At 40.4% G+C, this 13,838-nt stretch overlaps 1 protein-coding gene across 1 annotated transcript in view; it reads right to left on the bottom strand.

Annotated features, from left to right (window-relative positions):
• Window positions 1–13,838, bottom strand: part of LOC119462047 (uncharacterized) — a 99,811-nt gene that overhangs the window by 46,723 nt on the left and 39,250 nt on the right. Inside the window, exons 21-35 of the mRNA XM_049672403.1 lie at window positions 13,243–13,369; window positions 12,822–12,866; window positions 11,681–11,749; window positions 10,716–10,844; window positions 9,017–9,240; window positions 7,125–7,234; window positions 6,953–7,064; window positions 5,386–5,523; window positions 4,462–4,578; window positions 3,777–3,894; window positions 2,838–2,915; window positions 2,736–2,768; window positions 2,533–2,628; window positions 1,564–1,695; window positions 171–376 (exon numbers count right to left, since the gene is read on the bottom strand). Coding sequence (XP_049528360.1) covers window positions 171–376; window positions 1,564–1,695; window positions 2,533–2,628; window positions 2,736–2,768; window positions 2,838–2,915; window positions 3,777–3,894; window positions 4,462–4,578; window positions 5,386–5,523; window positions 6,953–7,064; window positions 7,125–7,234; window positions 9,017–9,240; window positions 10,716–10,844; window positions 11,681–11,749; window positions 12,822–12,866; window positions 13,243–13,369 — 1,734 coding nt within the window. The remainder of the gene's footprint in view (window positions 1–170; window positions 377–1,563; window positions 1,696–2,532; window positions 2,629–2,735; window positions 2,769–2,837; window positions 2,916–3,776; window positions 3,895–4,461; window positions 4,579–5,385; window positions 5,524–6,952; window positions 7,065–7,124; window positions 7,235–9,016; window positions 9,241–10,715; window positions 10,845–11,680; window positions 11,750–12,821; window positions 12,867–13,242; window positions 13,370–13,838) is intronic.

Below are 13,838 nucleotides of genomic sequence, written 5' to 3'. Positions count from 1 at the left end.
GTCCAGCTACGTGGCATTTGCATATTTTTAAATCTTCGTGCATGATAGTTGGGACACCATGTATATGCAAAAGTGCACTACACTTATAAGCCCCCATATTATATATGATGCAAATTCAGCCCTACGGAATAATGTAAAAGAAATTTCCAGTTTCTTCCTTTTCTACTCACCTGGAGCCTTTCATTAAACAAGGACAAAAGAGGCGACGCTATGTGCTGGTTTAGCACTGCAATGCCGTTCAACTGCAGCTTTGAAATGGATGCCGACAGCTCCTGAGCGTACTGTGTGACATTCCGCATGGGTATTTTAGACACTTTCACCAAATACTGACGTCTCTTGCCAAATTTTTCTTTTAGTAATGTAATAGGGTCTTTGGCTGCAAGCAAAAAGAAACAAAAAATATCATGCACTAGCAACGGTGCTTACAAATGCCACCTAGCTAGGGCATTGTAAACTCAAGCAAAACCATTGCAGGAAAAGTTATAATCGAACGGCATCAATGAGAACTCCTGGGGAATGCAGGTCCTTGTTTGACTTAAATGAAGTTTTCACTGCCCGTAGTTCGATAAAATATGGCCAAGGACATTGTTTAGCTATTTACAAACAAATATACAGCAGAAATTTCAAGCTGTGTGCAGTGCTCAGCGATTGAAATGCAATAATCGGACTGGATTGGGTGATCGCCAAGGGATGAAATGCAGTCATAATGTGTCACAAAGGCTCTCTCTTTCATTGTATACCACAGTGCCCCCAGTGCCCAATGGTGCCAAAAAAGCATTGGCGGCCATGCACTCAAAATATTGTGTTTCAATCGCTGAGCACTGTACAGGAGTGAACGAGTGCTCATTGCTCGCTGGGTTTCATGGAAAACAAGATTTTATGTGCATGCACAGTAAGGATATCAGAGCCTTGAACATGCGACCAAGTCAGCCAAGCCACCTTGTAGTGTTGTTTATCGACACACACAGCAGCTTGAATACTAAATGCAGGCACATTGACATTCAAGCCCTATTAATGTCCTATTTTTTTTACAGCGTTGCTCTGTTCCCTCAGAAGCCATAAAATTTTAACCGTATTACAATGTTTAAATAAAGTGATCTCAAAATCAATTGCTGACTCAGCAGCTAACACGAATATTAAGATTAGCTAGATGTAACTGAAATGTTTAATTGTTATGCTTAAATTATTGAGAATTGACTGTGCCAGCCACAGTGCATTTTTTACATGCTAAATGTGTACAAAGCCCCATTTGCAAAATACTCTTCTGGAACAATATGTTAAATTCAATAAAATAAAGACGAATGAACACAGCTCACTATTACAATATGCAGAGGAACCGTGTATGCCTGAGTACTTTTATATGTGTGCAAATTTTAATGTGAAGCACATTGTTTCTGCTGCACACTTGATATAGTCAGGTATCAAGTAGGAGCATAAGCTATCAACTGTAGACCATGCAGTGTACAGCCAAACAAGTTTCAAGCTAAACTTTAATTAGCTTTGCACTAAATATGATTTCACAAACAAAAAACAAGAGAAGCTTAAATAATCCTGGTGACTTACTCAAGCCAGTTTTGAAGTTCAGGTGCGCCACATCAATAACAAAGTGAGAGCAGTAAATTTCTGGAACATCAGCGATATTTGCCCACTCTTCACTAAGAACGCAAAGCAGTGGACGACTTGAAGTGGGCACACCTGAAAAAATTTCACAATTTAACACACAAGCTGTATGGCTGTCATGAAGCGTATAATAAACACACTGAACCACATTTTAAAGAAAGCAAAACATTATATAGCAACAAAACAAACTGCATCTTGCTAGCAGTCATCTGAACAAGCCTCTAGTAGTTTTAGTGTTCTTAGGTAAATAGTATCAATTCACTTTTTAATAATTCAGTTTATGGCCACCGTGTCAACACTAGTACTGCGAAGTTTTTACAGCACATTGGAAAACATCCGTTTAAGTTGTTTGTGGTGCACGCATACACTTGCATGGCTCTGTTATATTAGTGCACGTGTGTTAGAAATAAATAACATTCGTGTGTCTTAGACTTCTTTCACCGTCCTCATCTGGTTGTGCACTTAAGTTTTTGTCATGTTTTGAAATAAAGACAGCAAAATTTGCTAAAAGCCAAAGTGGCCTCCCACCAGGACATCAAAGCATATCTTCTAGATTACTGGATTAGTAGAATAAGTGCCATGCCATGTGCCCTATTTGCCACCTTAAATGCTTATTGGGCAAGGACTGCCCTATGTCCCACGACACATCAGACAATGGAAAGAATCCACAAGTGACATCACTTCCAATCACATGTGTGTTCCCCATTTCAGTCACTAAGTTCAATGTGACCACATCTCATTGTCTGGTAAGTGTGACAAAATTTGCTTAGAAAGTGCAGCAGGCAAAGGAATGCGTTCGTGATCTCATGGTGCTGCAAGATGGAGTTTGAAATTGCCAATGTTGATGCATACTGTCTGCTTTGTGCTTGAATAGCACAGTGCCGTGATGCCTGATGCCGTATTTAGACTTACGCAAGGACATGAGGTTGCCCCGAGGTAGTCTTGGGCCTGGTACATCGAGCTTTTTCTGTAGAAGAAAGGACCAAGCATCATGAATAAACTTGTTCTCTGCAAGCCCTCTCGGTTACAGAGGATACAGCTACCAAGTGCAAAAGTGATCAAAGGCTTTTCGTACAATACGTTGACAAAGCAAAAAGAATTTTAAAAAATCTTACTTATCAATTCTGGATGGTTGTTCTTTGATGACTCTACAAAGGAAAACAAAATGTAAACGCTTCCTGCCTTTGCACACTGGAAGGAACAGTTTATATACATACGTGTTCTGTTAAATGGTAGCTTCACTGGTCCTCTCCGTTTCAATGGTCGTGGTCTCTGGTGCTGGTAGCTCAGGTAATCTAAAAGTAGAGAAAATCTTGGTACAGTGCACATCTCAAAGCAAAAACCACCCTTCCAGAATGTTTCTGCAATTGCATTTCCAAGTTGAATAAGCAATAAGCAAAGAAAAAAATTAACCACTACAGCTAGTAAAGCGCACAAAAATGTAGCAAGTGTAATGTAGAGCACACAAATGAACCAAACTACCTACAAAGAATTATGCACGAATATGAAATACTAAAAGTGGACAGACATGGGCCCGTGATAGCATCCACATTTCAGTTAGAATAAATCTGTACTGAATGTCAAGTAAAGACACTTCAAAAATAAATTTTTTGAATCTGACTGTCACCTGTATTTATAGGAAAAGTGTAACCACTGCAGGCAATCATGAATATGACTACAGATGAATTACTAAGGGGGGAGGGGAGGAAGAAAAAAATAAAAAGACGAAAGACAAAAAAATTAAAGTTAAATTATGGGGTTTTACATGCCAAAACCACAATCTGATTACGAGGCACGCCGTAGTGGGGGACTCTGGAAATTTGGACCACCTGGGGTTCTTTAACGTGCACTTAAATCTAAGTACACGGGTGTTTTTGCATTTAAGACGAAAGACAAAGAAAACAGACTATCATTGTATGCACACTTTGCAATCACGGGAACAAAGCTCTGAAGTAAACTGGTTTTGTTGGCTGTTAATGAAAGTCCGTACAAACAAGACAAATAATGATGTTGGATGTTTGATTGGATGATAAGGACCAAGAAATTCTACTTTGCAACAATAATTTAGTGAAATAAAATCAGCAGTATGCACAAAATCTTTTGAAATTAGGATAATAAAAATGCAGGCGGCTGTACGCAAGTTTTGACAGACTTACTCTGCACTACTGAAGTCATTCGGCCAAACTTCTGGAAGCAGGCACTGTTGTAGTTCTCATAGTCCACATTAAATAATGCAACACATGCTCCTGTGTTGCGATCGAAGGCTTTGCTAACCTGTGAAAAATAAAAAGGGGGGGGGGAGAGAAAATGGATCAAAGGTTCTTTAAAGCTTTATAATCTACTTCAAATGTCCTTTGAATAAAGCTGAATGTTAGCAATAGACCCTTTCAGCATCAAACAAGTTTCACCAGATGCCATAGCTGCCCACCATGTGGTGCTTTCAGTCCACTGCAGATGGCATCCTTCTTACAATACACAAACCACAGCTAAGCACAAAAAATAAATTTGTGAATCTGGAGCCAAAATAAAAGTCAATGAAAAGCTAGAAATAGGCAGATTCATGTTAAGATGATCAAAAATGCCTGCTCTGATAAAGGCACCACAGGCCAATAATATGTAGTATTTGCAAGCCAATGGAAATCACTTACAGTGACTACAGTTCATTGATCTACGCATAAAGCAGTCACTGCCGTTTCCAGTATCCATGCTTAAATTGAGCAAGCCTTACTTGCAGACCCTCTGCTGCAGCACTATCAGTGCACAATTTCAAGTTCTATAGCACGGCTGGCAGGTGAACATTTTTGTGCCTTATAGAGTGAACACAGAGCAAGGGGATCAGACCTTAGCAGAGAGTTGATCTTCAGTTTCATATGCCTGCCAGAGCTTGCCCTTTTGCCGAAGAGTGCACAGTGCACCGCGAGGTTGGCGCACCTCGACCCAGTTTTCGGTGTCACAAGCCTGCAAGACAAGTTGCAATACAACACATCTTCTTCCGACACTCACATTCTCTCAAAACAAGCTGAAGTTGCATTTCCTTCTAAGGGCTGCCAAGTGAGTAAGCCATCACTACAATAAAAGAAAACCTGCCATTATGCAGCCACACTGCATGGTGCACCTTTAGAAGAGACGGGGGAGGGGCACTTTTATCACTCCCAGTCACAATTTGTTAAATTGAAATAAAATTTTATGGTTTTACATGTCAAAATCATGATGCGACTATGAGGTACACTGTAGTAGGGGACTTCACGTGCAGCCATTCTTGCATCAGTTGCAATTTGTGAAACTAATGAGTGTTTATGTAAGGGACAGTCCAGTTCACCTTTGCCATTTGCATATATTGAAACACCAAAAACCCCTTCAGCTTAATACAGCCATCTACACCCACATGACAATAAAGTAAACAAGATATTAAATGCTTTACAACACACTCGAAAGGTCACAAGCACTGTTACACTATGAAATTTATAGGTTCCATAAATTACCGACACAATTATTGGCACCAGGATGCAGGCAAGGCTTTCAATGACCTGGAAATAACTGTGTACAGTAAATGAGGTGCCGCCAGTCGATGCATTATGTGCATGCATGTTCCTTATCATTCCAGTTCGGTTTCTTCTTTGTCTATAATTCTCTCACACTGACCTACAGAAACAGCCTCACATCGCCGTGGCTGATTAAGTGGCCATGGCTGCTGGCACAGCCAAGCAGTGTAAGGCATAGTCGAGGCCCAAGTGCAGGACAAAAACACACAAGTGTAATGCTTACCTCGGCATAATTAAGAACCTTCCTCTGTTGGCAAAGGTACGAGTCACCTGTGGCTGAGAACTCCATAATGGCCAAGTTCACAGAGAAGCACGCCTGCTTGCCAGTACCCATATGTCCAAGCCAGCGCAGAGCAGTGTCCTACACCAGCCAAGCAAAGACCACCTCAGACCCTTATATGTCAGACTGCAGCTTACGTTCGTTTACTTTTATATTTGTTTATAAAAAGAGACACCACAGTAAACCATTCAAGTTGCATAGGCAGATAATGCTCCTTCATTAGCAAATGGGTAGCTTTTACCAAGAACGCAAATATAGAACAAGCAGCAGCACTACCTTTAATTCCTGAAACAGCTACCTGCGTGATATCACACACACACATGAGAGGGGCCTAAATCTGTGAAAAGGTTGAAAAATCATCTGAGTGTTGCGAAAAACAACAAAAAGAGAACTGAGCCTTCAGTTTTCCCTGTAAGCAGATTTCTTTTTTTCATCAGACAATCTTAGTAATCTAGTCTACGACAGAATGCCAATGAACTGTGCCTCAGACCTTTCTATTAGACAACTAGAGCACAGTGCCATTCCCAAAAAGCTTAGTTACTAAGTGGCTGAGCTCGCTGCAATTCAAAAAAGGAGAATAAGGGGTAGCCTTGCATTAATTCAAAGTATGCTTTCATGCGTAATGCCACCTAGTAATTCTCTAAAATAGGAATCTTGCATTATTTTAACTCTTTATTGACTAATGTTACCTACAGGCAACATACCAGAAAAAAAAATTTTTTTTCGTGCCGAGTTTCAGTATTGAATACAAAGTTGCTAATTGAATGTCTTCGGCCAACCCTGAATGACAGGCAGCAAGCGTAATTTGTTGGTTTAAAGCAGAAACACAGGACGAGGAAGAAGCTCTCGCTCTCTTTTGAAAGCACGGTCAGAGGAGAAAGACCGATGTTAGATCTCCGGTTGTAGTGGTGTCACACACATAGTGTAAAGCAAATGAAATGTGCACCTGTGGTTCACATATGATGAGAGCTATATACAAATTCCAAATAGAAAAAGTAGGTGGCTTGGGGAGGCTTCATCCAGTTTTCTGCCTGGGGTTATCCCCCTACTGCTGAAAAAGCTTCCACGAAATATTTTTGCTTTTCATTGATTATGCTTATTCTCTGGGTTTTTCACATTTAGACAGAAAAAAGATCTTTTTTTCTTGTGTATTTATATGTGTCATCATTAAAGGGCTAACACAAATACGGCCCAGGTATAGGTGAATAGACTTGACACAATCTGAACTACATTGGCAAGGAGAAAACAAAGATTGAGATGAGTTTCAACAGGTAATGAAATAATCCTTATGAGCCAATAAAAGGAATCAAGGAAAGTTTGGGTAAATAAAAGAAACTGGAAGAACATCATCCAAAAATGAGGCCATATACATAAAGGAGACAGAAGTGGTGACAATGCTTTGACATAATGTTCAACGGGCTTCGGCAAGCCAGTATTTGAATATGTTTGGCTAACATATGCCACACATGTAGGTAGTTGATTATTCCGTATGAAGCAATTTCTGCCTTACCACAGGAACTGTTGGAGAATGGTTGGGTATGTCAAACGTGGATGTCAATGCCACTTCACAATACCCAAGTGATTGCCTGTAGTGGGTCTGGAATACCACCAAATGACTGAACCTGCATGATACGAGCAAATTAGACAATCAAAACATAATATTTAACTTGGCGCAAGATTACCTGAAGATGTCATGAAGACGAACTGCCATCAGGGTTGGAGGTGCAGCAACGTCAACAATATCCAGGCTAACCACGACTTGCAGGTCATTGCCAAATAACTCATGAATCACCTGAAGAAAGAGCATGCATTTATAAATCCCTTAAATAAATAATGCTCAGCAGCCCTTTGGAACAGACATTTTACTTTGCTACTTAAATTTATTCTACCAAAACATGACAAAAATTGCAAAATTTCAGAATAGCAGCCTTATCTGTTACTGAGTGCCTGAATAAAAAAACACATTTATACTAGTAAAACCACATGGCTCCAGAAAACACCTTTATTTGTGAATCAAACCTTCGAGAAACAGGTAAATGAAGTCTTTCACGTGAACTACAAATTAATGCAGGTTTGTCTGCCTTAAATGTGTTAGTTGCTTTTTAGACGTGTTTGTATTTGTTACTGCTCAAGTGTTGCAAAAGTAATGCTTCAGTTTTCATGAAACCTTTCTTATTTGCATCAGTCATTTCAGTGGCTGTAAAAAGAGAGCATCTCTACATTTCCTGTGTGCTTGAGTAGGGTGGGTAGGACTTCAAGCGCCTCCTAATTTGGTCATGCCTTAGCTGCAATACACATGTGAACATACTGTTGGCATTTATGTCCAGGACATACTGAATGTATGTACTAAAAGAAAGAAAAGAAGGTAATCTCGTACAGAAATAGTAAAACCCCATTGACTTGAAGTTGTAAAAAGTGGCAAAATTTAGAGATCAGCAAATTCACGAAAATATAAGCCCCTGGCCGTGCATAGACCACATAGAGCCTTTTGAAATAGACACCAGAAGCCATTAAATTTCTCGTAATAGATCAATATGCCAGGAGTGGCATTTTTGGTAGATCACTTTTGTGAGATAATGTGTGCCTCTGCACCCGACATTTCCAGAGCAAAAACTATCTCCGAAAGACACAGATTATACCGAATACACATGTTCATGCATGCACACTGTTTGGAGCTTTGTTTATGCACGAGTACACAAGACTTCTCACGTGTCTGTTGTTGGGTTGCTGGGCTGGTATTTTGTAGCGATGCCTTTCCAGTGCTAATGCCTTTTCGCGTTTATCGCACTTATCGTGCTTAGTCAGTGGTCAGAGCGACTGTCCGCTCGCGTTATCAACGGGATCAGCCGGCTGTGAGCGGTGGATGATAAGACTAGTATAGAATAAGTCATAAGGCATCGCTGCAAAATACCAGCCCTGGTTTCACGCGGGTCGTCATGCTTTGCCAACACTGCAATTTCCATACAACTGGTTAGCGGGAACGCTAGTGCACTTGTGCATGAGAGCACGACCGCTTGGCTTCTCAGTAGTTTTGCAGCCGAGCTGATAGCACATCGCTTGCCTTTCAGCAAGACGTGCTCAACCAATGCGAAATATACAGTTCCCTGCAGTGTTTCAGCACATGAAATCTAAGCAGAGCGTAAGGTAGGCGGTGCCCAACTAAAGCTGTCTATTATTAGCAAAATCGCAGTTGGCTGTGAAGAGTTGCGTAGAATCAAACGGATTTTGCTACAAACTCCACTCCTGTCACTTTTGACAATATCGCAGCAGCGGACAAAGTATGGAAGCTTTTGGGTAGCGCCTTTTTCCCTTAATTTTCACAGTCGAGATTTTTTGAATATCCTGAGTGCAGCCCAACAGCATTTCGATATGAGAGGTGAAAAGTACATGGAGTTGACATGAAGCCAGGAAAAAAAATTTGACTTAACAGATATTTCGAGATATCAGAGTTCTAGTTAACAAGGATATACTGTGCGTAATTAACTACTGATTAGGTTGCACACACGAGCAGCATCTTTACCCAGAACAATGAATCGCATGGTCAATATTTATACAATCCAAGGACTATACTTACTGCGAGGCCGTCTGACAATTTCGCTATGCTCTGAGATGTTCTGTTCACATTCAGTAAAGCAAGTCCATTGAAACTCTGCTCTCTCAGCACTTCTGCTGCCAGCGTGCCAAAGGCCAGGCCCGCTTTGGAGCCATACTTGATCAGGTATCTAATTAGGCTGTTATCATCGAAACCAAGAAAGAGTGCCATGTCACGGCGTAGCTGCCTCCAGCGCCATGTTCCTCCTGGGGGCAGAAAACATGTTTGCATAAAAAAAACAAATAAAAAACATTTTTTTTTTTCATTCTGGGGTGTTACGTGCCAAAACCACAATTTTATTATGAGGCACGCCATGCTTGCATCAAATATGCTCAACAATGAACAAGGGTTTTACAGAAAATAATTTACTGGTTTCTGCCTATTGTTAGCAGAAGGTTGAAATAAATTGTTTCATTTCATTTGTTCATTCTTAAAGTGCCGATGAACTAATGGAACGAAAAATGAAAGACATAACATTCGGAAGACAGCGGTGTGGATTACAGAGCAAACAAAGGTAGGATTTGGGGATTTGGGGACAGTTGAGGGAAAAAATGGAGTTTGGGCAGGAAAGGAAATTGCAGTCAATGACGGCTCAGAACTAGGTGGTGTGATGAAATTAGGAAATTTGCAGGCACAGAATGGTGTCAGCTAGCTCAAGACAAACTAATATAAATTTGATGGGAGATGCCTTCGTCCGGCAGTGGGCATAAAATAGGCTGATGATAATGGTGATAATGAAAGGCCCAAGGGCATTACATCAGCAAAAGCTTGAATATGTTTCCTTTGCTCACAAGAGAATGCAAACAAACAAGAAAAGTTAGGAAAAAAACATCAGTTATTAACAATAGTAGGAAAGCTCTAGTATGGATAAAGCTAATTACAAAGTTACTATACAAAAGCAGGGCAGCTTTATCAACGGAGGCTGAGTATGCCTTTTAGTAGCGTGTTGCTAGATTGCTTTAAATAGTCTGATGCGATGAATTGGGTGGCATGGTTCAGGATAGTTTCAAGGTGAGAGGAGAGGCCCACTTAAGATGTACGTTTTACTTGTACTACTATGTAGTACATAGAACATACATAGAACACAGAACGTACATAGAACACAGAAGTACTTCTAGTACTTCTAGTACACAGAAGTAAATCGCAATGCTCAACTTTTCTTTTTCTCGGGGAAGATAGCCATTATAGCTGCCTAAGCCCTCGCATAGTAATTATGCATGAGCTACGCACTAGAAAATAATCACCATTGCAAGTGTGGGCAGATATCTGACAGATAAAGAAACTGGAACTGTGATGCATGTGGGACGTCACAACAAAGTTGTTGGGATGGTAGAGAAAAGGGGACGAAATATGTGATAAGTTGACAGTCGAAGCCACTGAAAGGGTCAAATCTCACGACTTACAAATCGGGGTTATCGGAAGGCATGGCTATGTTTAGGCTGTCAAGCCAGCACTTTCCATTTCACATCGAGTGAGCCACGACAGTCTGTTCACACATATATGTGCTAGAATTAAGGAATTGTTGACGATTTTCAAAAGACAATGCTGTTCATTGTTCAGGAAAGACGATAAATTGAACAGATTTCTGCAGCCAAGTTCATTGAGATTTTAAGTTTCATCTCAACAGTTCAACATTAGGTTAGACATCATAGAAAAGAAAATGCTTGTAGTGATCACGCACTTGGAACAACAATGGTCTGTGTAGCTTGGTTGAAAAGTGCGCCAGAGAAGACGAGATGCGTGCAGTATCCCTGGGGAACAGCAGCTTCGTGCTCAACATTCTTGGAGATCACACACACCAATGGTCGTTCTGTAAAAAAAGAGCAACTATGACTTCCTAATCACCCTAAAATCGTAAGCTTAGCAAAATTTGAATTTCTAGTAAAACAAAACAAAACAAAAAAAAGGTGAGCCACATTCTAGTTTACCACCTCTACTGTGCGAAATAATTAAATGCCAGTGAAGTTCATGAACGTACATAGAACAAGTCCGTGTGTTCATGTTTATAATGTAGGCGCTTCATAGGTTTTCTTTTGACGAGTGCAAATTGCAACAATTTTTGATGGCACAATCTACTCCCACCAAGAAAGATACTGTCCTTATAATCCTTAATACTTCATAAAGGAAATCGCAATGCTATTTCAAATAAATTTAAGAGCGATTTAATCCAGTAATGAGGTGCAAATCCTACGAAGCACCGTTATCACTGTTACTTTCACAACAGCTTAGGTAACTGCAAAAATTGAGGACGCATTGCCACATTGCACTATGAGCTCCAGAATAAAAACATGTAAGCTTCATTTACTCAGTTTCCATTACTTCCAACTACTGCAAACATCAGTAGAATTTGCTGCAACTTAAAAACCCCTCAACTCCCTAAGCTACAAGGAATTCCTGTAACCTTCAAGAAAGGCCTCAGGATGGACACAGTTAGCCAATTTCCATAGCTCAAAAAACTGCCACTTCTTGACAAGTTTCTAAGACTGCATCATCTTTTGCTTGGCATTTTATAAGACCTCCCCCCCCCGTCCACTCCCAGACTGCTCCTTAAGTTGCCTCAGGCAGCATTCGTAGAATGAGTATTCTACACAGACAAGCACAGGGTCATCCAGAGCCATTCATAAATGAAGCATTGCTATTACTTACCAGAAGGGTAGTCTTCAAGGCTGCTGCTTGTTGTTGTGCCGCCTTCTGTCTCGGAAGACTCGGCAAAACCTTCGAGAAAAGTGTCGTTATTTACAATGGCTAGCTGCAAAACCTTCACGAGATAACAGCAGAAGAACTCTAACAAATTGACACCTGAAAAGCTCTCCAGTAAGGGAAAATATGAGGCTACCAAAAGAATAAAAAGACACCGCCACCACCAAAAACAAGCAAACAAACGAAAAACAGGTGAGTCCCTCAGAATTTTCCTTTCGGGAAAATTTCTCCACCTTATGTATTTTCACAGAACTTAGCTTCTTATTAAAGAGCTTTGTTGGTTCCTTGATCACAGGCCAACTTTGAAGCTTCAGTAAATTACAAAGACCTCAATGAAACTACGTAAGCTTGAACACAATTTTTGAGGTAATTTAAGGTATTGCCAAAACACAAGATTTCACCTTGCAAGCACAGCGTCAGCCGTGGAACACCATGGAAATACTCTGCCCTTTTACATAGCAACTGACAGTGGTGCTGACAATGCAGAAACATACTGAGAATACATGGTTTAAAGCATTTATTTATTTATTTATTTATTTATTTATTTATTTTACCCTCAAGCGCACAGAGCTTTACAGAGGGGAGTGGGGTACATAAATAGTAAACAAAATAGAAAATGTAATAATATGTACAATTCTAATGACATCAACAATACACAGGACGAGAAAATGTTAGGCTAATGCAACAAAAGCAGGAATGAAGATACAATGCGAAGAACCGCGTTAAGGAAAAAAAAAAACACTTCATGCGTCGTCAAATAAGTGACTGTAAATGGTTACACAAAATTGATCATGGTCCGAAATGGAAACAATATCTGAGGGAAGGTGGTTCCAGTCACTGGACGTGCGTGGGACACACTATGGGATGGATTATAGCAGTGCAAGATCAGCAAACAGTGACAGCACCTTGCAGTAGTGTAGAGAAGAAGTTTCATGACCGTGTTCCACCAGCCTCAATGAGGCAGTACTATTTAGAGACTAGCCTAGAACTTGTAGACAGCCAAACTCTTACTTTATGTTGCACTCTGCAGTGCCTGCCACACTAACCATAATTGCACTGCAACACAGCAGTCTTTCAAACAGCTTACCTTTTTGAATTCCTGCCATGCCTTTCTTTGCAGTTTTGCTGTCATCTAGAAGAAAATGTGCAATTATGTACATAGTCTTAAACAAGCCTGTTCTTAAAAATGTGCAAGTGAACTCTGATGTTGTTGCCTGGCAATGCATTAAGACTATGCTGATGCACTGAAAATGTTTCTTCTTTATATGAGCCACTCTCTAACTGTTGAAAATGACTTGACCAGATTGGTCACTTTCAAAGTAATGCTTTCACAGCAGTAGTTGAGTATGCAGATCCAAAAGAAAAGCAGCAATTATTTATGGATTTAAAGTGGATTCTTAGATGAGCATTTCCACAGACCATAATTATGACATACTGTTATTTGTGGCACCAGAAATACAAAAACACTTGAAAATACAAGATTCACACCTCCAGGTTGAAGTGCTCACCTAGCCACTGCCTTAAAGCCTTCATACGTGCATAAGGTGCCCCATGGCAGCGTCCTGAGGAATCTTCATAGTCATAGTTGAAAGCAGCCACACAAATAGCCGGAACACTCAGTGAAGCAGCAACGACCTACACCAACAGCAGGGAACTTTATTTGCAGACTATGCACAACAAGCTCATATTCAGACACACTTATAACAAAATAGCAAGCAGAGGAGATGGTTGATTCGCTACAGTGGCGGAACAACCATTTGACCTTTTGGCGCAGATTTTGGCACAGGAAAAAAAGCTGGCTTTGGTGTAGCGATGAGCACTTTTGGTACAATGTCGAATGCACATCTATACGCCATATCTCAATATTCAATGAATCAGTCAACAAAGATAACAGAGTGGACTCTATGCATATCAGCGTGGCAGAATAAAAAAATCTGTTCAAGTAAAAGAGAGAGGACCTGTGTCAAGTATAAGCACGGGATCTGCTCTTCTGATCGTGCAGGGCTGAATGGAAGATCCGCACTAATAACAAATTATTAGCCAACGGTTGCTAACCTATCACAGAAAAGGGCTGTCTGTTGCATAGTCAATGCTCCGTAAAACG

The sequence above is a fragment of the Dermacentor silvarum genome, chromosome 8, assembly GCF_013339745.2.
Source record: "Dermacentor silvarum isolate Dsil-2018 chromosome 8, BIME_Dsil_1.4, whole genome shotgun sequence".
Lineage (NCBI taxonomy): Eukaryota > Metazoa > Arthropoda > Arachnida > Ixodida > Ixodidae > Dermacentor > Dermacentor silvarum.
The sequence above is the reverse complement of the archived record's forward strand: the minus strand, read 5'-3'. Positions and strand labels throughout refer to the sequence as shown.